This window comes from Aethalodelphis obliquidens, unplaced genomic scaffold (assembly GCF_003676395.1).
Source record: "Aethalodelphis obliquidens isolate GAN/ISIS:26980383/991018 unplaced genomic scaffold, ASM367639v1 scaffold13, whole genome shotgun sequence".
Lineage (NCBI taxonomy): Eukaryota > Metazoa > Chordata > Mammalia > Artiodactyla > Delphinidae > Aethalodelphis > Aethalodelphis obliquidens.
The window spans coordinates 14,931,647-14,958,263 of record NW_020837957.1 but is presented as its reverse complement, the minus strand read 5'-3'; the positions used below and the strand labels follow the sequence as shown (position 1 = coordinate 14,958,263).

General features: G+C 40.8%; 1 protein-coding gene and 1 long non-coding RNA gene across 2 annotated transcripts in view; one reads left to right on the top strand and one right to left on the bottom strand.

Annotated features, from left to right (window-relative positions):
* The window catches only part of GIPC2 (GIPC PDZ domain containing family member 2), an 85,046-nt gene extending 71,758 nt beyond the window's left edge, over positions 1-13,288 (bottom strand). The window contains exon 1 of the mRNA XM_027114152.1: positions 12,316-13,288. Within this exon, the coding sequence (XP_026969953.1) occupies positions 12,316-12,555 (240 nt within the window). The 5' untranslated portion in view covers positions 12,556-13,288. The remainder of the gene's footprint in view (positions 1-12,315) is intronic.
* Positions 6,278-26,409, top strand: LOC113624402 (uncharacterized). The gene is made up of 3 exons (XR_003434325.1): positions 6,278-6,386; positions 22,884-22,993; positions 25,832-26,409. It is a non-coding gene; the product is annotated as an uncharacterized LOC113624402 (long non-coding RNA).
* Positions 26,410-26,617: the final 208 nt, after the last annotated feature.

The window sequence follows — 26,617 nt, the reverse complement described above, 5'->3', positions numbered from 1 at the left end:
TTATTTTTGTTCTGAGCTCCAATTGCCTCATCTATCGATCACAGCCATTTCTGGGGGCTCTGTTAAGAATTGCTATTTCAAACAAGGTAGCATAGGTTAAGTGGTAATGATAGGTATTCAACAATAATTCCCTTCTCAATGCTCAAGCTATGCTTCCCTCCCCGACTTACCTTTACAGAAGGCAGGAAAATTAAGATAGGAAGGGGGAAGTATAAAGAATACAGAAGGAGGGACTTCCCTGGTGGTCCAGTGGGTAAGACTCCACGCTCCCAGTGCAGGGGGCCCAGGTTTGATCCTTGGTCAGGGAACAAGATCCCACATGCATGCAGCAACTAAGAGTTCTCATGCCGCAACTAAAGATCCCATATGCCACAATGAAGACCTAGCACAGCCAAAAGTAAATGAATTTTTAAAAAAGAATACAGAAGAAGAAAGGGAGTAACAAATCGTGATCTGTACCTAATACCTAACTACACCCAGAACACACTGTTAGTATCAAATGTGAAAAGGTTCAGGAGGTTCAAGTTACATTCTGGCCCTGGATCATGAAGAACATGTTGTTAATGCCAATCAATCACACAAACACTACTACAAACACTACTACTTAATGCAATATATGGATATGTAAATTGTTCCAGGAATGGGTACAGAATTATCATTTCCTCAACCTTGTTACTGTGTATCCCTTTAAGACCACTTAAAGTTAACACTGTAACTTAAGAACCTGTAGAGGTTGAGATGTAGATCTGGATTTTAGCCTTTCTTTTTTTTTTTTTTTTTTTAAGTTGGAACTCTTCCTCTACACGTAGTTTGATTATCTCCAGGGAGATTTTTATACAATAGCAAATACACTTTCTGAATGCTGGATCTTGGGCCTGTTTAGCCACTACTAACTGGCGGTCAGATATGTTCCTAAAAGGCAAATATTCTATCACTGACAAGGTCTAAGGTCCCTTCTTCCCTTTCGCTTATCTGTAGAAGCCATAGGACCTCCCTGGTATTAGTCATGTCCAAGCTTCAACTTCATACTCCACATTTTAATCACCAAAATTTCAAAATACTCAGCATACCCCAAACAGAAAGGCTAGAGTTTCTAAGACAGTGAGAAAAACGCAGTTTTTAGATCCCAATCCAGAGAAACAGTGACAGTCATCCACTCTTTGTTGGCTTCCTCTTTTCTTTATCTCAGCAAGTATCTAGCCCAAAGGTATTTGTTAGTTACTTTATCTGAATACGTAGTTTCAAGAAACAGCTTTAGATGCACCCCAATGTTCACAGCAGCATTATTTATAACTGCCAAGAAGTGGAAACAACCTAAGTGTCATTTAACTGGTGAATGGATAAGGAAGATGTGATATATTCACACAATGTAATACTACTCAGCCATAAAAAATGAAATTTTGCCACTTATAGCAACCTGGATGGACCTGGAGGGTATTAAGCTAAGTGAAATAAGTCAGACAGAAAAAGACAAATACTGTATGATATCACTTATATGTGGACTCTTAAAAAAGTACAACAAACTAGTTAATATAACAAAAATGAACAGACTCACAGGTATAGAGAAAGAACTAGTGGTTACCAGTAGAGAGAGGGAAAGAGGGAGGGGAAGAGTGGGATAGGGAACTAAGAGGTACAAACTACTATATATAAAATAAATAATCTACAAGGATACATTGTACAACATCAGGAATATAGCCAATATTTTACAATAACTGTAAGTGGAATATAACTTAAAAATTGTGCATCACTATGTTATACACCTGAAACTTAATACTGTACATCAACTACACTTCAATTAAAAAATGAACACCTTTGGTTACCTTAGGTGATGGGGATTTATTATAAGGAAACACAGGGAAACAAAAGAAGCACAGGAAACCTTCTCAGAAGACAGACTTCTTAGAAATTACTAAAAATTGGCTCATTGCCATTAAAGACACAGTGTCAGCTCTCCTAGCATGAAGGACATTCTGATGGCCCTCTGTGACCCTGAAAGGACCCCAGTGACTCTGTCATCCCCAGGCTTCAATGTTTTTTTCTTAGGTCCACTTCTTTGCTTCTGCTACTACCAACTGTACAGAACAGATACATGGTATGCTCCTAATCTGTTAAAAGTAGAAGGGAGGTTTATACTTACACAGATATGCATTTACTTTCACACAAACACACACTCATAAATTCACAAATTTTATTTTTCTGTAATGATGGTCAAGAAAGTGGCCTAAGCAGATGCTTCTGGGGAAAGAGGACTAGGGAACCGTGGTTCACACTTTTTTCCCCACACACAAAAAAGTGGTTATCCACTTTTTAAAATTTTTTACTATGTACATATATTATTTTTCAATTAAAATAAAAATTGGCGGATTTCCCTGGCAGTCCAGTGGTTAAGACTCCATACTCCCAGTGCAGGGGGTCCAGGTTCAATCCCTGGTCAGGGAACTAAGATCCCACATGCTGCACCACATGGCCAAAAAAAATGAATAAAAATAAAGACACCAATTTCTAAAAAAATTAAAATTAAAAATTGGTTTTAAATAACATTTACTATGTAGCTCCTCTGTGGACTTCTGCTTCACAGAGAGTAATTTCTGCTAGGAAATTTAGTGAATGAATAAAACAAAACCACAAAAGCCATTTTCCCTTGGTGGTCTTTGGTCAAACATCATGGATATGCTCACTAACTGAGAGCCAACAGGTGGAAAGAAAGAGGAGGACCTGAGAGGAAGGTTACAATTAATAACACTGAGGAGGGGACTTCCCTGGTGGTCCACTGACTAAGACTCCACACTCCCTATGCAGGGGCCCAGGTTCGATCCCTGGTCAGGGAACTAGATCCCACATGCTAAAGATCTCGCATGCTGCAACTAAAGATCCCACACATGGCAATGAAGAGCCCGTGTGCCGCAACTAAGACCCAGTACAGGCACATAAATAAATAAATATTAATATTAAAATATATATATATATGGGACTTCCCTGGTGGCACAGTGGTTAGGGCTCCGCGCTCCCAATACAGGGGGCCGGGGTTCGATTTCTGGTCAGGGAACTAGATCCCACATGCATGCCACAACTAAGGAGCCCTCGAGCCACAACTAAGGAGTCCGTCTGCCACAACAGAGACCCGGCGCAACCAAATAAATAAATATTTATAAATAAATAAATAATTTTTAAAAAAACAGTCTTTGATTTGAAGTCATTCTCTTTATTCTAGTTTGTTACCACACTTTCCTGTATAATTACAGTTTTGCATTTGTGGAATCAAAATTACATGCTAGGTATGTACACTGAGCAGTAAAGGTACACACGGCTCAATACTTTTGGGGCTCTGCCACAATTTTCTCAATCAAATTCCATCTCACTCTTCTTTGATCTCTGCCTACCATATCCCTACCTGCATATTTGGTATCTCTGGCAGCATCCTTCATATTCCACCTTGTATTATCAGCATATACATACTTGTTTACTCATATGCCTTAGTTTACTCTTACCACCACTCCTATACATTGTAAGCTCCATGAGATAGGCAGTTGGTAACATTTGTATGCATTTCAATACTTTTTACATAAAAATGACACTCCAATTGAGTGCACAAGCTCTGGAAGACCGTTCATACCGGAAAAGACCTTGGATCTTCTCATTTAATCCAGTGGTTCCCAAAAACATATCTGCCAACAGATGACAGACCAACTGCCTAAGGACACCAGGGAAAAGTTAAATTACCAACATTTTTCAGGCCCTAGCCCAAATCTGTAGAAGCGGGGCCCAGAAACCTGCATTCTTGGAGTACTGACTCACAAGCCTGAGCATAAGTAGGAGTTGTTAATTTTTAAAGGAGGCCATTAGACTGAGAGGGTTCTAATGAACTTGGCAGCCTAGGTAAGCAAACCAAAACCTAGGCCAGCAAATGCCTCAAAGTTAAGAAACCTAAAGGACAACCAATCACAAACAGCCAAGTAGGTTTTCCCAAATAAGGCAACCACTTAAGCTAGAGCCAATCAAATAACTTCCTCACTTTGCCTCCACATCTCCTCTAGAAAAACCTCGCCCCTAACTCCTGTCTGCTGAGCACTCCTAACCCCTTCTGGTTTGCCACTGCCCAAATCGATTTTTGCTCAAATATACTCTATTTAAATATGCCTCAGTTTATCCTTTAAAAGAATTAACAGGGAAAGAACAGGGGAAAGATTTCCAGGTAAAGAGAAGAACAACAGATAAATGTCAGAGAACCAAGAATAGTTTCATGCTCTCTACAGGCCGTGGAAGATGTCTGCCCCATCCCTAATTCAAGAAGTCTCAGACGATCTGTCCTGCCCACTGTCCTCTCCAACAGGACTCCTTATCCACTGTTCATCCGCCTTAGTACCACCTACACACTGGACCAGAGACGAGCCCTGACCCACAAGCCAAAGGGGACTGCCCCACCTGTCCTGTACCCTGACTCAACAACAGAGACTCACTCTCAGAGAGTTCAAGTTTGAGACAGAGGGGGCGCACAGGAAGTACAGAAGCAAAGGACTAAAAGACAGAGAGGAGGCAATAGGGGCCTTAAAGGAGCAAAGTCAAAGGATAAAAAGAGGGAATCAGTCAACAACACAGTAAGAAGTAGGGAGACAGGTTGAGAGGAAAGGGGAAGAGCAACTGGACTTGCTCTTGGTTCTCCAGAGTCTGAAGTTACTGCTTTCACCCAGACAGCATGAGTGATGTTCCAGTTGTCCACGGAACCTGACTGCCCAGCTACAGAGGTGATCCTGGGCTTCCTCACCTCCCCATACATCCTAACAAATACATACATACACGTTGTCCAAGGTAACCTGAGTGTCTCCATCTCTTACAACCCAAGAGCCTCCCATGTCCACTCAGGATGGCTGGAGGGATGGGAGTAGGTGAGGGACGGCAAAGGGGACACCATCTGTCTATGAGGTAGCAGAGGCTTGGGGAGGGGTTCAGACTTGATTCTAGAGTTGTTCACACACCTACTTGGGGGGGATCTCCAGCACACAAATCAACAGTCTTACCCATTTCTTATCTTCCTGAGAGCAATGAGGTCTATAAGGCAGCTGGTGAGACTATCCTCCCACTTCTCAAAATGAGTCACGGTTCTAGGGGGAATTTTTTGGTGTTTTGTTTTTTACTTGAGCTTTTCATAGAAAACAGAGGCTGATGCTCATGAGGGATAGTAAGCATACATAATGATCGTAGTATATTTAGAACTTCTCAGATGGTACTGTGCAATTCCAGAAAATACCATCCTATTTAACTTAAACTAAACTTTATAAAGGAAGCATAGCAAAGGAATGGTCGATTGTGTTTCAACTTTATAAAACACCAGTCAGGGGTCATTCCCCTGCTGAAAAATACTTGGCTTACTCTTACTGCCTACAGAATAGAACCCATATAGCTTCAAGGACATTTGTAGTCTCACTACTGTTTACATCTTCAGCTTCATCTCCTACCGGATCCACCATCTACTTTTATTTATTAAACTTTTATGGTGCAACTAAGCAATCTAGCAACTCTGGAAATGAGAGTTTTAAGGGAAAAAACTCTCCCAGCCCTCAGTAAGAGATAAGTAACTAAATTCAATTCAGTGTGCTAATGCTATGTTAAAATCATGCAGTACTGGGTATTAAACATATCTAGGCTTCCCTGGTGGCGCAGTGGTTGAGAGTCCGCCTGCCGATGCAGGGGACACAGGTTCGTGCCCCGGTCCAGGAAGATCCCACGTGCCACGGAGCAGCTGGGCCCGTGAGCCAGGGCCACTGAGCCTGCGCGTCCGGAGCCTGTGCTCCGCAACGGGAGAGGCCACAGCAGTGAGAGGCCCACGTACAGCAAAAAAACAAACAAACAAACAAAACGTATCTAGATTGGCAGATTCACAAGGAAGGCTTCTTGGAGGAGGTGACAGTTGAGACTGGAGAGGTGGGTAGGAGCTACCAGAACAAGGAAGTGAGAACATCATGAGAAAAGGCATAGAGGAATGAAACAGTTAAACATTCTGGAATAAAAAGGGGATTGTTAGGAGATGAGACTGGAGCAGTAGGCACGGGGCAGGACTAAAGAGGCAGGCGGGACTAGGAGACGTTGTCTGGCTTGTGGGGGTTATTTGTAAGTGCTATGGTCTGAATGTTCATGTCCCCTCCCCCAAAATTCAAATGTTGAAATCCTAGTGTTAATGGGTGGGGCCTTTGGGAATTGCTCAAATTATGAGGGTGGACCCTCACAAATGGGATTAGTGCCTTATCATAGAGGCTCCAGAAAGACCATTAGCCCCTTCCACCAGATGAGGACAGAGAAAGAAGTGCCAGCTATGGACTAGGAAATGAGCCTTCACCAGAGGTAACCATGCTGGCACATTGATCTTGGACTTCCCAGCCTCCAGAACTGTGAGTAATACGTTTTTCTTGTTTATAAACTACCAAGTTGGTGGTATTTTTTTAATAGCAGCCCAAAAGGAATATGACAGTAAGTAACAGGGAGCCTTGTAGGTTTTTGAGATTGGTATGATGAGAATCAATATTAAAATAGAGGATGCGGGACTTCCCTGGCAGCGCAGTTGTTAAGAATCCACCTGCCTATGCAGAGAACACAGGTTCAAGCCCTGGTTCGGGAAGATCCCACATGCTGCGGAACAACTAAGCCCGTGAGCCACAACTACTGAGCCTACGCTCTAGAGCCCACGAGCCATAACTACTGAGCCTGCGTGCCACAATTACTGAAGCCTGCATGCCTAGAGCCCATGCTCTACAACAAAAGAAGCCACTGCAATGAAAAGGCCATGCACCACAACAAAGAGTAGCCCCTGTTCACCACAACTAGAGAAAGACTGCACGCAGCAATGAAGACCCAACAGAGCCAAAAATAAATTAATTAATTACTTTTTTTAAAAAATAGAGGATGGGTGGAATCAGGGAAACCATATTCAGGGTACCATTTAGAATCTGCATTGTAGAAATCCAGCAGTGACAACTGTCAATGCCTTCCAGCCAAAAACCACCAGGAATTCTCATTTCTAGTTTACTGTTCCTTGCAACAAGGAGGCAGCACACCATGGAGAACCGTGGGGGAGGGTCTGAGTAAGAGGGCATTAGAAAAGATTTGGGCTTATGTTAGGTGATGTTAGGACAGCATAGGTTTGCTGTCAGGAACTGGGGACAAGTCTATGACTCAGTATCTTAATAAAACTATCTACAAGGTGGGGAAAACTGTCAAAGCTAAAACTGTAGGTGGTAAAAGGAGCAGCAGTCATTTATATCAGTCAAGACAGGGGGATAAGAACTTCCCCAGTGACACAGTGGTTAAGAATCTGCCTGCCAATGCAGGAGACACGGGTTCGAGCCCTGGTCCGGGAAGATCCCACATGCCACAAATTAACTAAGCCCGTGCACCACAGCTACTGAGCCTGAGCTCTAGAGCCCGCGAGCCACAACTACTGAGCCCGTGTGCCTAGAGCCCATGCTCCACAACAAAGAGTAGCCCCGGCTCACTGCAACTAGAGAAAAGCCCACACGCAGCAACGAAGACCCAATACAGCCAAAAATAAATAAATAAATAAATTTATTTTTTATAAAAAGGGAATAGGGAGTGCTATAATTTGGGGGTTTTGTTTTTTCTTTTTGTTTTTTGTTTGTTTTGTTTTTGGGGGTGCTGTAATTTTAAATGGGATGATCAGTACCAGCCTCTCTGAGAAGATGACATTAGACCAAACTTCAGGAAGAGCATTCTGGGAATTCCCTGGCTGTCCAGTGGTTAGGACTCGCGCTTTCACTGCTGAGGGCTCAGGCTCAATACCTGGTCGTGGAACTAGGATCCTGAAAGCCACAAGACATAACCAAAAAAAAAAAAAAGATCGTTTTGCCAAGGAGAGGTTCTGGTAGAGAAGACAGCCAATGCAAAAGCCCTAAGGCTCCAGAGCTCAAGGAACAGCCTGGAGGTCTGACTAGCTGGAGCATGTTAGAGAGGCCACAGGGCCTGTAAGCATCATTGGATTTTGGCTTTTACTCTTAAGTGAGCTGAGGAGCTATCAGTCTTGAGCAGAGAGATGAGATGCAGAATATATCTCATTGGAGACAGAAACTTCTGAGTTTTGCTATAAAGGAGAAATGGGGTAATAGCATAAGAGATGGGGGCAGGTGACAAGAGAAGGTTTGTTGTTGTTTTTTAAGAGAAATAGCATAATTGCATGTTGAACGTTTGGCTTGAAATTAAAATCACAATTCTTGACTCTTCTGCTTCCCCAGTGCACTGCTTTATTTGACTGCTCTATGTCTTGAGAGAGAAGGGGCTGTACTTGCTTGATCCATTCATTCAATGAATTACTTAGTATCACAACATATACAAACTAATGTAACCAAATTGAAGTTAATAATTTCTGAAATCTATAGTTTTCAGCTTCTGGACAAGTATCTAGCTATAAAAGTGATTTCTTAATAAACTCTTTCAAATTCACTCTTTCCCCACAATCTTTCCACATAATAGAGAATTAAGAAAATATGTCATGACACAAACTACTCGTCAAACAATTACAGTAGTAAAATATTCAAAAGGCCCCTTCAACAAATTTTATGACTACAGCTCAAGAGTTTAGTAATCAACTCGTACATGAATCCTGAAATTTTTCCTTTTTTTTTTGGCTGTGCACGGCATGCGGGAGTTTAGTTCCCTGACCAGGGATCCAACCCATGCCCCCTGCAGTGGAAGTGCGATGTGCTAACTACTGGACTGCCAGGGAAGTCCCTGAATCCTGAATATTTTAAAAGATGGTATCAAATGTTTTGTAAAACTGTCCCAGCATTTATGACTTAACTGTTCTTTTAACTGTTCTTTTAGATGAGATTTACTTATTTTCTTTTTGCTGAATTGCTCATTTAGCTGTTTAGAAAAATGATATCAGCTGTAAGGGATTTTTGCATAATTGGCCATCTGTTTCAAGGTAATGAGTACAGACTGCACCCTGCAAGTGATTCATAAGTTTCGTTAACTTCCTCCTTCAGAAACCAGGAAATAGGTGAAATCCATAATTATCAGTTTCACTACAGCATCTTTTTGAGGTAGTAAGTATTTTGGTGGTTGAGTTTGAGGGTTTACTTGAAAAGATCATTTGTTTAAAAAAGAAGTTTTGCCGGTTTGTATTTGGAATCTGAATATAGTTACCAAGAATCCCACAGCTGCTATGCAATGAACTTGGAACCAGGAAAACTTGATTCGAATCCCGACTCCGCCACACATGAGTCCAGTGGCTCTGGGCAAGCTACTTGACTTCTCAGAGCCTCATGTAGCTCAACTGCAAAATGAGAAGACTCCTTGCCTCAGTGCTATGGTGAGGATGGAATGACCACCCTGTAGCCTTAAACGCCTCGCACAGCCAGGGACACATTACAGACTCCCCGCCATCAGGTCAGGCCAACTCCTTCCCTCTTTTCCTTAGCAGAAAGAGTACAGCTCTTCATACAGTGCCATTTGTATCCTTATAGCCACCTCTCTAGAGAAAAGGTAGGACTTCTGATATAGTCATATAAAGGGGGAAAATTTTTGTTTTTTCCCCACTGACATCTCAAAAGTTTATACCACTATTCCTCTTACTGGGGGAATGGGATGAGAAATGGTATCTCACTAGTGTACATTTTATTTTAATAAATTACTCGTTTCAAAAGTAACTATTGAGGACTTCCATGGTGGCGCAGTGGTTAAGAATCCACCTGCCAATGCAGGGGACACAGGTTCAATCCCTGGTCCGGGAAGATCCCACATGCAGCAGAGCAACTAAGCCCGTGCACCACAAATACTGAGCCTGTGCTATAGAGCCTGCGAGCCACAACTACTGAGCCCGCGTGCCACAACTACTGAAGCCCGCGCGCCTAGAGCTCGTGCTCTGCAACAAGAGAAGCCACTGCAATGAGAAGCCTGTGCCCTGCAACAAAGAGTAGCCCCCGCTCGCCACAACTAGAGAAAGCCCGCGTGCAGCACTGAAGACCAAACGCAGCCAAAAAATATTCATTCATTCATTTAGAAAGTAACTATTTAGATACTTTGACATATACTATGATGATCAATACTTTACCTTGAATATACTTAACTCTTTTTAGTCTAGATGGAAAACCTGCATTAATGTTGATTATATGCATAAACATACTAATATATATATCTAGGGTTATAAAAATTTATGAACTTTGATAAAGCACATCAAAATACCTAATGTTTATCTTGAAATTTTAATGCAAGTCAGCACATTGTAAACTTAAAATGCTGAACGTGGTTGCCAAGTTATTGCTGAGACACCCTGGAAAACTTGGGAAGCAATATAACTTCATGGAATTTGGAGCCAGAAAAAAAACCTGGGTTTAAACCCAGGCTCTGGGACTTCCCTAGTAGTCCAGTAGTTAAGACTCTGCACTTCCAATGCAGGGGGCATGGGTTTGATCCCTGGTCGGGGAACTAAGATATCACATGCCGCACAGCATGGCCAAATAAATAAATTAATTAAATAAACACAGGATCTGCCACTTACTGTATGTAATTTTGAAAATTTTCTGAACCTCAAAGCATTAGTTTCCTATCTGTGAAGTAGGGATAATAATAATACTTCTCAGGGATTAAGTGGATTGAGTAAAGTCATGCATCTAGAACTCAAAATAGTATCCCATTATGATGAGGAAGACTTAATGCAAAGTAAATAAATCTGGAGTCCCTGGTTACAGGACAGATATTTAAAGTTGTCAGTTAAGAATGCTAACTAGCTCACTTAGCTTAGAAACAAGAAGATCCAAGTTTAAAATAACGGCCCAGCTTTTTTGTTGCTAGCTATGTGACCTTGGCCAAAGGCCAGACACATTGTACCTCAGCCCACTCATTTAACTGTTAGGTATTAATGATATTAGGTATTAATGATATTAGTTACAATTTGTAAAGCACTGACCATACACCAATGCAATCTGATAGGTTTACACATGCACTCCAGTCTTTACAATAACCCTTCAAGGTAGATATCCTTATCTCTATTTTACAAATGGCTGAAATTGAGAGAAGTTAAACTTGTTCAAGGCCACCCAGCTAGTAAGTGGTAGAGCCTGGATCCACAGTGGGGTTTGTCAGTCTCCAAATCCTGTCCTTAACTACCCAATGAACTCTCTGCCACCTACCTCTCTTAGAGAAGATCAAATAACATTTTTCCTGCAAGAGTGCTTTTTGAATTGAAACGTCCTATACAAACGTGAAGTATTATCGTTAATACTCTATATCAATCTAAATAATTCATAGAATGGGTCTGTGGTTTGCCCCCTCAGTGCCTGGGAACCCTGAAAGAATAAAAGGTTAGCTTCAAGATCTCTTTCATCTCCTCTTGGAATTTTGTCTTGACCTCAATTTCGCTTGAACTGACCTGATAAACAACATTAAAGAATAGATAGCCAAATGCTGCTCTTTGCCACCCAAAGGCAGCTCTCTGCACTCTCAGGAGTCCAGGGCAACAAGGTCTTGTGCTTTTCCTTGAAATATGGACAAAATATTTTCTTGGACTGACTTCTCACACCTGCATTTGCAGTTAGCTTGGGTAAGTATAAATAAAAGTGGTCACATAAATGTCCGCCTAAACTAGGGCTTTGGAAATCACCCTATAACAAACTCCAGTTCCTGGCACACATGCTATCGATCTAATAAAAGCAAATTTCAGTCCCTTTTCAAGGATATGGGGTAAAATTTAGAGGGGTTTTTCCCTCTGAAATTTTTGTCAACTAGTCCCGCATAGTTTAGTATAACTCTCTTAGTTATCCACCCTTAGAATAATAAGCTTCCCGGAAATACCAAAGCGTTGATGACATGTGACATGATATATGCGGGTCAAAATGGGGCTCGGTTTGGTATCATCCGGAAGGCACCCCCTAGCCCGCCAATCCAGGAGATGCTCAGCGTGGCCCGCTCACCCCTGCAGAGGAAGCAGGAGGGCAAAGTCCAGACAAAGTGAAGGGTGTTAATTTGCCGAGCCAGATCTCGACGCTGGGAAGGCGCCGAAGCTGCTGAATCTCGGGTTACTAGAGCATGCTCATTTACATGAGGAAGAAAGGTCGTCCCGGGTTTCCCAGAGGCCAGATAGAGACTGGAGAGTGTGACTTTCTCCAGTCCTGGGACTTACCTCTTCCCTTCCCTGTAAGGCCCTCTCGCCCCCCCTGGGGCGCTCACAGCCGCGGACCCCACCCCGCTTCCGACTTCGGGATCCGGGAAGCGCAGCTCAACCAGCCGGAGCCGATTTAAACCTGCGCGGGGCGGTGGAAGAAGCGGCGAGAGGGAGCGAGAGGCTGAGCCCCAGCCCCCGGCGCTTACCTCCGACGGCGAAATCTCAAACACGCTCGCGATCTTGGCGTAGAGCTCCTGGATGCTGGAGAAGTTCTCCACTCTGCCCGTGGCGCTGCCGTGGGCCAGCTGCGTGTGGAAAACCAGCCTGCAGGTGGGCGCCGGGAGGCTGGGTAGGCTGCCGCCAGCCGCATTAGTCTGCTCGCCCTCCACCAGCCGGGAGGTCTCCTTGGTATTGAATTTCTTTTTTCTCCGCAGCCGCAGGGGCATCTTGCCTGGCCGAGGGCGGGGACCCACCTGCACTCCACGGACTGCTGCCTCCTTGGCCTGGGCCCGCGGACTTTGTGCTATGGGCCTGCCGGCTCCGGGCAGGTGCAGCCTGGGCTGGGCCAATGGCAGAGGAGCTCCCGCCAGGCCCCGCCTGCTCAGGGCCCTCCTCCACTGAGAGGAGCTGCACCTGCAACCCACCGAGCAGCCACCTGCCCTCCGGATGGATCAGGGAGAAGAAAAGTTGGACCCTGAGGAAGGGGAATGTTGCCTACCATTCCAGTTCTACAAGGATCAAGCCATCAACCATCGCAGCTGCCCCGGATGGTGTGCCCTGAGGGGAATTCAGGATGGAGAAAACAAGGAAGCATTCTGTTATTTGGATACTGGCCCTAGATAGTTAAGATGCACATCTAAGGAATCATTTCAGTGAACTCAGACTCTTGCATCTTCCCCTACATAGGAAAGCACTACAATCATTAACTTGAGACGTCTGTCCTTTGTGATTAGCAGTAATCTTTTCATGTTCCATAACACGTTTTTATCCAACAAAAACACCCATATATCCTGGCTCCTCCCTTACCTCTTCTGAGCAGTTCCTCAGAGCTATCTGAGAGGCTCTCCTCCGCTATAGTGCTCAGTAAGGTCCCCGAATGAAACAACTCAAAACGTTTAGGTTGTGCAGGTTCTTCAGTCGATAGCCCATTCCCTCCTCTCATCTCCTGGCTTCTTTCCCCTCCTTTAAAAATGGTTCAATTTCTAGGGATTTCCCTGGTGGTGCGGTGGTTAGGAATCCGCCTGCCAATGTGGGGGACTCAGGTTCTAGCCCTGGTCCGAGAGGATCCCACATGCCCTGTAGCAACTAAGTTCATGCACCACAACTGCTGAGCCTGCGCTCTAGAGCTCACAGGCCACAACTACTGAGCCCACGTGCCACGACTACTGAAGCCCGCACACCTGGAGCCATGCTCCGCAACAAGAGAAGCCACCGCAGTGAGAGGCCTTTGCACCGCAATGAAGAGTGGCCCCCACTCGCCGCAACTAGAGAAAGCCCGCACGCAGCAATGAAGACCCAATACAGCCAAAAATAAATAATAAATAAATAAATTTTGTTTTTAAATGACTCAATTTCTATAAAAGCCTTAGGATTCTGATTCTATAGAACAACACATCTTAGAATACAAACATGCTGGCCCTTCTGGTGATGGTCATAAACGTGTGGTCGGCACTCACACACGACTGGGCCACATGCCTTCGTAACTATGTGTCTGGGCCATTGAGAATAGGAATTTAAGTGGAAGTCAATCTCCATCTTTCTTCTCTGTACCTTACACCCTGCAAGGCAGAATTGGAAGAAGTTTTGAGATTAGTGCCACATTGAATTCATAGTTAAACACCCTCAGCCATGCCCTCAGCAACTCTCAGTAATCCTTTTTACTTCTTCCTGGGCATCTTTCTCTCCCAAACGTTCAGCACTCTCCCAAGGTGATTTACTCCACCTCCGCCCTCCTTGGTCTCTGTAGAAAACCCTGTCTCTTATTCTACAGAGGAAATTGAGGCCACTCAGTGTGACTCCTGAACTCCCTCAATTCCCCACCCTTTGTCTGTAATTCCACCAACCTCCCTTCTCCAAACTCTGAAGAAATCTCTTCTTTTATTTGACCTTTGAGCTGATCTGTTCATTCCTTGAGAATCTCTATGTTTAAGCTACCTGTTGACTCTCATCTTTCATCTCCCCACCTGGTACCATCCACTGATGATCAAAAGCCCAAATCTTTTACATTGTTTTCAAGTCCTCCACCCCTCCGCCCCTGCAGTCACCTCTGCATTTTCACAGCAAAGCAAAACAGTCTTGAATTAGCTGCATTTCCTCAATTCCCCCTTTGCTCTTAGACTCACTGTGATCAGACTTTGCCCTCACTCTTCACTGAAATTGCTCTTACTATGGTCAGCACTTAATCATCAGATATGATTAATACTTTTCCGTCTTACTTCACCTTTTGGAATATCTGACTGCATTGACCATCTTATTCTTAAATCACAGCTCTGTTTTGGCTTCTACTGAAATAAAAACATACAACATGAGAGTTCTGAGTTTCAGTTTTATTTGGAGATTTACTGAGGACTATAGCCCAAGAGGCAGCATCTCAGATAGCTCTGAGGAACTGCTCAGAAGAGGTAAGAGGGAGGTCAGTATCTATGTGCTTTTGGCAAAGGGGGTACGTGCACCCAAGCACACATCTCAGTAGAAGGTTAACAAATATCTTCATAAATGGTTTTAGTGCTTTTCTAAGTATGGGAAGGCACAAGAATCCAGGTTTATAAAAAATTTCTTCTGAAGATATTTAACTATTTGAAGCTTTGTTCTACCAGTTTTCCCAGAGTCTTATTCCTAATCTCTGTCCTGAACTCCTTTCAGGGTGTGTTAAAGGTCAGCAGCTGCAGTGGCTAATAACTCAATTCCACTTATGATATCAACAAATTTGAATGCATTCCTCTCTTCTTGAAGCTTCCAAGATATCTTGAGATTCCTGCACTTGTCAGGAGATGGCCTTCATTATTCACCTGATAAGTCTGCTGGGAACCTAAGAGTTTCCAATTTCTGGAGGGATGAGGTAGAGAGAAAAGATAAAAGTTTCAATTCTGCTTACAAGGATATAATTTACCAAATTGCTGTAAGCCATAATTAGCTTAAGGGGAAATGTTTCCTTATATCTGGAAAACACAGAGTAAAAGCCAGTAACATTTCAGACAAAAAATTTTTAAAAACATAAAAATTATAACCATATTCAGTAGTTCACTCAGTCCTATGTAACTAATCCTTGATCTCTTGTTAACAGTTTTATGAAGCCATCAGGGTTTCCATTAAAATTCTTTAATTCCTTACCCAGTTCAGCTGTATGATCTGAAATTTATCAGAAACCTGTACTTGTCAAACAGTCCTTTCTATGAATCTTGAAGATGAAGCTTTATTTTTTTGCAAAAACATCAATACAACAATAACTGTCTATAAATGACAAAAGATTTTAAAAGGCATAGTTAAAGATCTTATTTCAATGCAATTGACAAAGAAGCTTGGTTACTGCTGTGACATACAACATCTTAAAATAACTAGAATTATGACTGATAACATTTTGCCAGGACATACCAGATTTTTAGGAATTCCATATAATTTCTAGAATACCTGTATTAATAATATTTACCCCAATATAACATAGGAAGGTTTATCACTCATTTAATGATGCTTCCCATGTAATTTAAAATATCAAATAAACCTAATTAATTTAATACCTCTTTTTGGAGTTCCATGACGGTCCAGTGGTTAAGACACTGCAGTGTCAATGCAGGGGGCACGGGTTCAATCCCTGGTCGGGGAACTAAGATACCACATGTTGCGTGGTGAGGCCAAAAGATAAATTAATTAATTAATTAAATAAAATTATTTTTTAAAAAGGGCAGACCTTCCCTGGCAGTCCAGTAAGCCTCTGCACTTCCACTGCAGGGGGCATGGGTTCAATCCCTAAGATCCCGCATGCCATGCAGCGCAGCCAAAAAAATTAATTAATTAATAAATTGAAAAAAGAAAGAAAGATTTCAAAGGCAAATTCAGAAAGTTATGATACATTACTTAAAAGGTAAAGAGGGACTTCCCTGGTGGCACAGTGGTTAAGAATCTGCCTGCCAATGCAGGGGACACAGGTTCGAGCCCTGGTCCAGGAAGATTCCACATGCTGCAGAGCAACTAAGCCCGTGCGCCACAACTACTGAGCCTGCGCTCTACAGCCCATGAGCCACAACTACTGAGCCCATGCGCTGCAACTACTGAAGCCCGTGCGCCTAAAGCCTGTGCTCCACGACAAGAGAAGCCACCACAATGAGAAGACCGTGCACCGAAACAAAGAGTAGCCTCCACTCGCTGCAACTAGAGAAAGCCCATGCTCAGCAACAAAGGTCCAATGCAGCCAAAAATAAATAAATAAATAAATAAATAAGGAAAGAAACTTTACAATCTGTTACCGAAAGCAGATCAACTTCCTAAGAGAACTTTGTTTTCTTCACAGAGAGAGAAAACCAAATTCAAGTTTTGTACCACTTTACCTTTAATCTTAAAATGTATCTACTCAATTAAATTCATTCTAATCTAAGTCAGTCCTGACCACACATAGGATTCCTTTCTAAGGACTCTTTTTTAATTTCTTCCCCAGGAACCTTCCACAATTTGCTATATCCATATTAATTTGTCCCTTATTTTCTTTCTTATTCAGAAATAACCAGCTTTAAGACAAAATTACTTTATTTTCCCTTAACAAAATGCATTTCCATTCCTCATATCTTCTTTTACTGAAAACACAACTCTTACTTTCCTTGCATAGTGAAATGTTTCCCTTATTATTTCAATTAGCTTTAAGTACGTATTTTAATTAGAATTCTCAACTCTTAAAAATCTTAATTTCTAGTGAAAACAAAGAAGTAAGCACTTAGGAAATTTTACATTACCATTCTGTAGATTGGCAAACTTATAAACACTATTTATAATATCTAAAAACATGCTTTCTTATAGAAAATGTCTCAGTGTGGCACCAAACATATTTATTAATCGTCCTTAAATATCTTTAGTTTCTCTGTAAAAGAAAGCCAGTGTTCAGTAATTAATGTTTCAGTATCTTATTTTATTTGGAAATGACCTAGATAGTCAATAAACTTCCATCATTTAACTTAATTTAGCAAAACTGTAAAGTTTCAAGTTAGCAAAATCTGGAGAGACTATTTTTAGGTAGACATTCCTAAAACATAATTATTCCTAAAGAGTTTACCTTTAGGTTCTTAATCTCATTTACATTTAATTTACTTATTAAAAACTTCATCATACCAAGTTATTTTTCTTGGTAAATAAAAAAGCTGACAAACTTTGGTAAAGCTAACAAACTTTGCACCAGATACAGTAAGATCTTATTTGACTTCTAGTAAACCTAGGTACAATCATACTATTATATTTAATGTTGATGACTCTAAAGACATGTCTGTATTGATTAAACTAAATTTAATACCAAATATTAATTTAATACTGAATATTTCCCAGTTCACATGAACCTGAAATTCATTTGGGTTAGCTTCTTGTATACTTCTGAGAATTTAAATAAGCACTTAATTTCCTTTAAGTCAATTAAATAGAACTCATTTGCAAATTAATTTTGGTAATACCATCTGGAGGTAGAGACATATCACATCTCTAACATACACACAGCCATACATATATCCGTATAGACACAGAGAGATCTCACAGTTGGATTTTAAAACTTAGTCATGAATCATGTGTTACAATATAAAACTCACTAGTTCATAAGTAACAATTGGAATAAGTTAAGTTTACTCGTTTGAGTTTAAAAAGGCCTCCCCCCCACACACACTTTTTATTCTCAGTCTCAGGAATTGAAGATGGTCTAGATAAGACATGAATTTCTAAGAGCCCTAGTAGAACATTTACATCTCAAGACACAGAGAGAGAAATGCAAGCTTCTCCTAGAAGGACTTTCCCTTAGGATCAGAATTCTGAAAGGATATTTTATCAAGTTGGCTTTCTTGAACTTAACTGCATATGCAACGAAAGAGCCCCATCTTGGCCATTTTGGAAGCAAGATTTCCTTTAATTCCCAATTAAGTTGGTGCTTGTAAGTATAAGTTTTGTATGTACATAACCTGGCTCGGGTGTTAGTTGGAGGCTGGCTTTCTTTCTTTTTTTTTTTTAATTTAATTTAATTATTATTTTTTATACAGCAGGTTCTTCTTAGTTATCTATTTTATACATATTAGTATATATATGTCAATCCCAATTTCCCAGTTCATCCCACCACCACCACCCCTGCCCCTGCTTTCCCCTCTTGGTGTCCATAGGTTTGTTCTCTACATCTGTGTCTCTATTTCTGCCTTGCAAACCTGTTCATCTGTACCATTTTTCTAGATTCCACATATATGCCTTAACATATGATATTTGTTTTTCTTTTTCTGACTTACTTCACTCTGTATGACAGTCTCTAGGTCCATCCATGTCTCTGAAAATGACCCAATTTTGTTCCTTTTTAAGGCTGAGTAATATTCCATTGTATATATGTACCACATCTTCTTTATCCATTCATCTGTTGATGGGCATTTAGGTTGCTTCCATGACCTGGCTATTGTAAATAGTGCTGCAATGAATATTGGAGTGCATGTGTCTTCTTGAATTATCGTTTTCTCTGGGTATATGCCCAGTAGTGGGATTGCTGGGTCATATGGTAGTTCTATTTTTAGTTTTTTTAAGAACCTCCATACTGTTCTCCACAGTGGCTGTACCAATTCACATTCCCACCAACAGTGCAAGAGGGTTCCCTTTTCTCCACACCCTCTCTAGCATTTGTTGTTTGCAGATTTTCTGATGATGCCCATTCCAACCAGTGTGAGGTGATACCTGATTGTAGTTTTGATTTGCATTTCTCTAATAATTAGTGATGTTGAGCAGCTTTTCATGTGCCTCTTGGCCATCTGTACATCTTCTTTGGAGAAATGTCTATTTAGGTCTTCTGCCCATATTTTGATTGGGTTGTTTGTTGTTTTAATATTGAGCTGCATGAGCTGTTTATATATTTTGGAGATTAATCCTTTGTCCGTTGATTCGTTAGCAAATATTTTCCCCCTTCTGAGGGCTGCCTTTTTGTCTTGTTTGTTGTTTTCTTTGCTGTGCAAAAGTTTTAAGTTTCATTAGGTCCCATTTGTTTATTTTTGTTTTTATTTCCATTTCTCTAGGAGGTGGGTCAAAAAAGATCTTGCTGTGATTTATGTCAAAGAGTGTTCTTCCTATGTTTTCCTCTAAGAGTTTTATAGTGTCTGATCTTACATTTAGGTCTGTAATCCATTTTGAGTTTATTTTTGTGTATGGTGTTAGGGAGTGTTCTAATTTCATTCTTTTACATGCAGCTGTCCAGTTTTCCCGGCACCACTTAATGAAGGGACCGTCTTTTCTCCATATCCTTGCCTCCTTTGTCATAGATTAGTTGACCATAGGTGCGTGGGTTTATCTCCGGGTTTTCTATCCTGTTCCATTGATCTATATTTCTGTTTTTTGTGCCAGTACCATATTATCTTGATGACTGTAGCTTTGTAGTATAGTCTGAAGTCAGGGAGTCTGATTCCTCCAGCTCTGTTTTTTTCCAAGATTGCTTTGGCTGGAGGCTGGCTTTCTAATGCCCCTCGTTTAGTAATGGTGTTAGGCCAGCCTCCCATCTAATCACCCAGTCCAGACCTCTCAGTGTCTTTCAACTGAGCAAATCCATGTATCTTTCAACTGGAGAGCCAGGTACCTGTTATATACCACTAAACAAAACTTAGGCTCATCAACCAACAATTGGGAGAGCCAAGAACCAGAAGAGGCTTACTCAAATTCGTCTGGGTTCACCAAGGAGGCAGACAAGCACAAGGGGCCCTTCTGGTACCAAGGATCCAGATCCACATAAAGTTCAGGCAAAGGAGAGAAGTCTGCTCTGAGTCACTTAATGATCACCAAAACTGTCAACTGAAATAAAAACACACAAAATGAGAGCTCTGAGCTTCAGTTTTACTGGGGGACTTACTGAGGACTACAGCCCAGGAGACAGCCTCTTGGAAAGCTCTGAGTAACTGCTCAGAAAAGGTAAGGGGGAAAGTCAGTATCTATGTGATTTTTGGCAAAGGGGGTACATGCAACTAAGCACACATCTCAGTAGAAGGTTGCTGCTAGTCATGAGGAACAGATATCTTCATTAATGGTTTTGGTACTTTTCCAGCTATGGGAAGATGCAAGAATCCAGGTTCATAGAAAATTCTCCTGAAAATATCTAACTATCTGAAAGCCTATTCTGCCAGTTTTCCAGAGCACAGAGTACCTCACTCCTGATCTCTCCCCTGGCCTCCTTTCAGGATGCTAAAGTTCAGCAGCTGCAGCGGCTAATAACTCAATCCTTGTAGAGCCGAATGGCGATCAACCTTCATTAGTTGGCACTTCCTTACCTCTCCCCATCTTTGCTAACTGCTACTCTGCAGGAACTTTTTTCTGCAAGGAAGGCGTTTTTCTTTGGCCATCTTGTCTTCTTACCCTACATGCTCTCCCTGAATGACCACATCTATTCTTCTGGTTTCAGCAGATGTTGTTGATCTCCAAATTTGTATCTACAGCTCCATCTACCAGAAAGGGAATGTACTGTAGGAAACTAAAATTGAGATTGTACAAGTTCATCCCTTCTCCTGAAAAATATCTTTTTTTTTCTCCTGATTTCAGTAAACAGGATCACGTACTCAGTGGCCCAGACCAGACATATTTGAGTCATCATACCAAGCTTTTTTATTTTCCCTCACCTCTCTTATCATTTCAGTCCTGAAAATTCATGTTTTCCTAATTAAGGTTAGCAGAATTACAGGGGGAGACAAAGAGAGTCTACTAATTCCTTAGGATAACCTAACATTTTTTGTGTTTATATTTCTATAACTTAAGAAATTAATATAAACATATTATGATTCATAGTCTGGTTCATACTCCCTCAAAATGGAATATTGCTACAGGATCTCAAGGCTTGAATTTACCTTTGTACTTATGGTTGTTATAGCACCAAATAGCATTACCTTGTCTTGAGCTAATGAGAAAAGATTAGAGAAAACCTAGGAAGTACTATAAATAATGCATTCCCATCAAGTGAAATAATGTCACAATATATTGCCTGAGTAAAAAGCTTACTGAAATTTGATTAAAGAAAAGTAAGAAGAGAAGTGAGTCATCGTAGGGTATACGGCAGATACATTATCAATATCTACATGTGATGTATGAGGGATTAGTACAAGGGAACACAATAGGGTGTGAAGTTAAGAAAAACTTCAAAGATAAGAATCTCTTTAAGCTGTATCAAATAAACAGGTAAAAATAATGGCATAAGGTGGGAAGTTTGAATTCTACAGTCCTTCTTTCTTTTTTTTTGTATTTATGTTTTTTATTATCATTTAGTTCTGGCTGCATTGGGTCTTCGTTGCTGCACGTGGGCTTTCTCTAGTTGTGGCAAGCAGGGGTTACTCTTTGTTGCGGTGTGCAGGCTTCTCATTGCGGTGGCTTCTCTTGTTGCGGAGCATGGGCACTAGGCACGCGGCTTCAGTAGCACACGGGCTTAGCTGCTCCACAGCATGTGGGATCTTCCCGGACAAGGGCTTGGACCCGTGTCCCCTGCATTGGCAGGCAGATTCTTAACCACTGTGCCACCAGGGAAGCCCTCTATAGCCTTTCAATTCCACTTATTTTTCTTTGCCTAGAGAGTGGAAGTTTCCCTTAAGGTCTACATCAAGTTCACCTTTACCGTAAAACCTCACTTAAGCATGCGATATGTCAATTATATCTCAATAAAACTGGAAGAAAAGAAAATCTCACTTGAGGCACCAGCTGTATCAGCCATAGTAATAGAAGGAAATAGATGGTACACTCAAATTAAGAATATATGGTGATGGTTTAATAAAAGGAATGGACGGGTAGCAGTCAGGATATACTCATAACATATAGTATAATACCCCACAGCCCTTTCTATTCCCAAGTCCAAAGAAATGAGGAATTAGGAAATTCTGTAGAGAGAATCACCTTAAGAGGAGCTGTGACATTTGCTTGAAGGAAACAGGTAGCCAAAGGCAATCTAGAAGGAAAGAAGCTAGGGAAATGAATAGCCTGACCTAATATTACCCTTAGACCTGAGCAAAGGGAGCACCTACTCCAGCCCTCCTTTAGCTGCAAAAAATCCTATAAGATATGGAGTCCACAGGGTCAAGGGGCATGGTCACCCAGAACTCATGCCCTCCCTTCTAGACCATGCTCTGGATACACAGGATCCTGGGTTTCCCTGCTCAAGTGGCCCCAAGTCTTGTTCCAAAAACTGCATAGGCTTTCCCAGGGTCAAGGCAGGTCAGCACCTGATGTGCACAACCTTATGCCTGGGGGGTGGCCCAGGAGCAGCTCTTCGCCACAATAAGAGGTGGGGGGTCGGGGGGAAGAACAGAGCAGAGCTGGGTAGGAAAAGAATGAGGTAGGCTTCAGGCAGAGACCTGTTTCTCCCCATGTCCCTACATTCCTCTGTGTAACTCTGATGATCTGGAGACCTCAAATTTTGAACCTGGCCTTTCAGATCATTATTAAAATATATTGGTCAAAATAGGAGGCTAGAACATATATTATTTGACAGTTTGTTTCTAAGCAATTAGTTTTCAGTAGTTAAGATATGGTAACTGGGCCTCCATGTGTACTCTTGCCCCGCATCTCACACATGTGCCTACCCTGACTTCATTCTCCTCCCCAGGTCACCTGCCCAAATGCAACCTTGAACCAAACCAGATGTCAGAGGGAAGAGAGTGTCTGTTGACATTGTCCAGGCTGCAGATGTCTCCAGGAAAAATTGGAAAACATGAAGTTTGTGTCTAGAGAGGCTGGCATACCAGCCCACCTAATCCCATCTATTGTACCAGAAATATTTCTCCGCAACAGAGTTCTGAATTTGCATATATGCTGACTTTTTTCACATATGGTGAATTGTCTACCCAACCACACAGTTCCTTGAAGTTAGAGAACATATTTCATATTCCTCTTTGGTACCCTTTCCAGATTCTCAAGTAGTGTTATATATGTAATATATATCAGTAAATATCATTGGATAAAATAAACCAATCTTTGTTCCTACCTAAGACAAATGAATTAACTACAATTAATCAAAAATATTGTCTGGGGCGTCCCTGGTGGCGCAGTTGTTCAGAATCCACCTGCCAAGGCAGGGGACATGGGTTTGAGCCCTGGTCCAGGAAGATCCCACATGCCATGGAGCAACTAAGCCCGTGTGCCACAACTACTGAACCTGCGCTCTAGAGCCTGCGAGCCACAACTACTGAAGCCCGCGTGCCTAGAGCCTGTGCTCCACAAGAGAAGCCACCGCAATGAGAAGCCCCTCACACCACAATGAAGAGTAGCCCCCGCTCGCCACAACTAGAGAAAGCCCGCACACAGTAATGAAGACCCAAGGCAGCCATAAATAAATAAATAAATAATTTTTAAAATATATATATTGTCTTTGCTTTACATCTAGCCGTAGAGTTCAACCCAGTTATCAATCTACAGTACTTCCACTCACTAGCATTTTGTGTTGCTACAGCCTAAAAGTATCAACAATAAAATCAAGTAGGAGTTGAGTCATAAAAAAAAAATTCTAGGATTAAATTAATATAACTTTATATGCCTGCCAAAAGCAATAATATTACCTTGTTTGTAAGAAAACATGTAGTCATCAAATGAATCATAAGACAAATTTACTAACTTGTTTTTCCCAGCAAATATAGCCTCTAATTACATGTAACATTAGTAGTTCTGAAGAAACACACACCGCCCACCCCACTCAACACTCTTTCCCTCCCCCACACCAGTTATGTATGTATCCAGTAAGCAAATACTTGGGAGAAAATAAACACAGGATTTGTTAAACCATAGGCAGTTTTCCCTGGAACTAAAGATAGCATGTTTTATAGTTGCATGGAAACAATGAACAACTGAAGATGACAAGTAGGCAAGGAAATAACCCTTATTTAGCTGAAATTCAGATAAATCCTTTTAGGAATAATTGGAAATTAAAAACTGGAAAATGGAAAGAGGGAAAGAAGGTGAAGTGATATAGTAGGAAGAATAAGATAATAATATGTAGTTGTTCGCTGAGCACCTACTGTGTGTCTGGCATAGTGTTCACTATGTTACATGCATTGTCTCATTCATTGATACTTGGAGGAAACCCTCTGGCTTGGAATCCAACTTACTCTGCATCTCTAAGGTTATGGTAAATAAAACAGTAAAGAAACAATAATAGATGTGAACAGTAAACTAATTTAACATAAGTCCTTCTATAATAAAACAAATATGAAAAAGCTGCATGGGATTTAGAAAGTAGTCTCATTCAAAAGTCACATATTTTAATCACTCGAGAACTGTATTCAGAACTGAAAATAGTAATTAGTTGGCATATAAGCCCTTGATGACTCTTCAGAGTTGGGCAAATAATTTCCTTTATATAGAATCCAAAATAGTATTTAGAGTCAAACAAATATTCTCGATGAAATTGATAACTAAGTAACCTTTGAAGATAACCATTATAGTGATTTGGAGGTCAGGATACAGCAAAGGCTAAAAAATGTAATTTCTCTAAGGAAAAATATCTCACATAAGAGTAGAAATAGTGGAGCAATTATATTACATATCAAAAATATGAAATCTGGGGTTGCTTCCATTTGCTGGGAGAAAAGGGTGACAGATTGTCAGCACCTGATAGTCATTAGTGGTGATGAGATAATTGTCTCCAACTGTTCCATTTTTAATTTCAAATACATGCAAATAATAGGTTCTGAAACAGGGCCAAATATTTTTCATTTTGTTCCTCAGTTTTATTGGAAAAATTATACAGTAAATGTTATCCAGAAATATTTTGCCACATATGATAATTAAAATTAGAATACTGAACCTACCCAGAAAGTTTTAAAACTAAGAATTTGATCTGAAAACTAATCAGTATAATATAACCTCCGTCATTTAACGTAACATATTTCAGGTTTTACTGTAATTTTAGCAGAGACAGGGCTGAAGTTTTTATCTGCCAAGCAGAATGCAGAGAATGTTGTTTTACATGACATACATATAAATTCAAAATCCAAATGGAATTTTTTTTTTTTTTTTTTTTTTTTTTGCGATATGCGGGCCTCTCACTGTTGTGGCCTCTCCCGTCGCGGAGCACAGGCTCCGGACGCGCAGGCTCAGCGGCCATGGCTCACGGCCCCAGCCGCTCCGCGGCACATGGGATCTTCCCAGACCGGGGCACGAGCCTGTGTCCCCTGCATCGGCAGGTGGACTCTCAACCACTGTGCCACCAGGGAAGCCCCAAATGGAATTTTTAAGTGGGCATCCTGCTTTCCACTTTCAAGAGTCAAGTAAACAAATAGAAATTATGAGTTTATATATTTTAAAAAAGGAAAAAAATCAGCCATAAGGGAATGTTACACAGCGATGGTATTACTTTCCATACTTTCCACAACTGTTATAAATCAGGGAAACTGTTCAGGATACTGATTAAGTACATGAGTATTGGATTAAGTGACCTGATTCAAGTCATCAAGACATTATATAACAGTAATTGACTATGATTTGGAACAAATCTTTTAATCTCTTGGCTAATTTTTCATACTTGAAGATATTTACTTTTTTTTTTTTTTGGCCTCGCAGCATACAGGATCTTAGTTCCGCCACACCCGCTCCCTCTGCATTGGAAACACGGAGTCTTAACCACTGGACTGCCAGGGAATTCCCTGAAGATATTTACTTCTTATGGATACTGTGAAGGTTATATGAAATAACATGTAGATCTGGTGGCATAACACCTAGCACATAGTAAGTGATTAAGGAATATTAGTTATTCTTTATTGCATAATAGATAATCATAACGAAAATGAATGACATGCTAAATCAAGTATGTGTTCTATGTTTGATAAGCTTTCATATGGAGTATTTCATTGTACTCAAAGTTTGATAATAGGCTATCTGAACATGGTATATATTTAATTATTCAAAATAATGAATCAGACTAGTTTATTCCAAAAATTTTGGATGAATAAAAGTTGGTTTAAATAGTGAATATAAACTATAAGAGAAATCTTAAGAAAAGACACTTTCAATCCAATCATTTTAAAATATAATAGGAAATTTCAACAGCTTAATTATGCTTATTATTACATGTTTATCTGCTCATTAAATCAAATCCTGAAGTACATTTATTTGGCAAATGAGTATTGCGAGTTATAAAATAAACTGGAAAATTATCAAACGATCTGTCTTCATGATTCATTGTATTTAATATTTCTTTAATTCAGAATAGTCTATTTCTAAATTATTTCAATTTATTGTGTTTCAAAGACATGTTGCATTATCTCCCTCCTTGGACATTTTTCTTAAATAAAAATATTAACAAATAAATTCCACAAGATGTCTATTTAAATTATTCAGCATAAATTC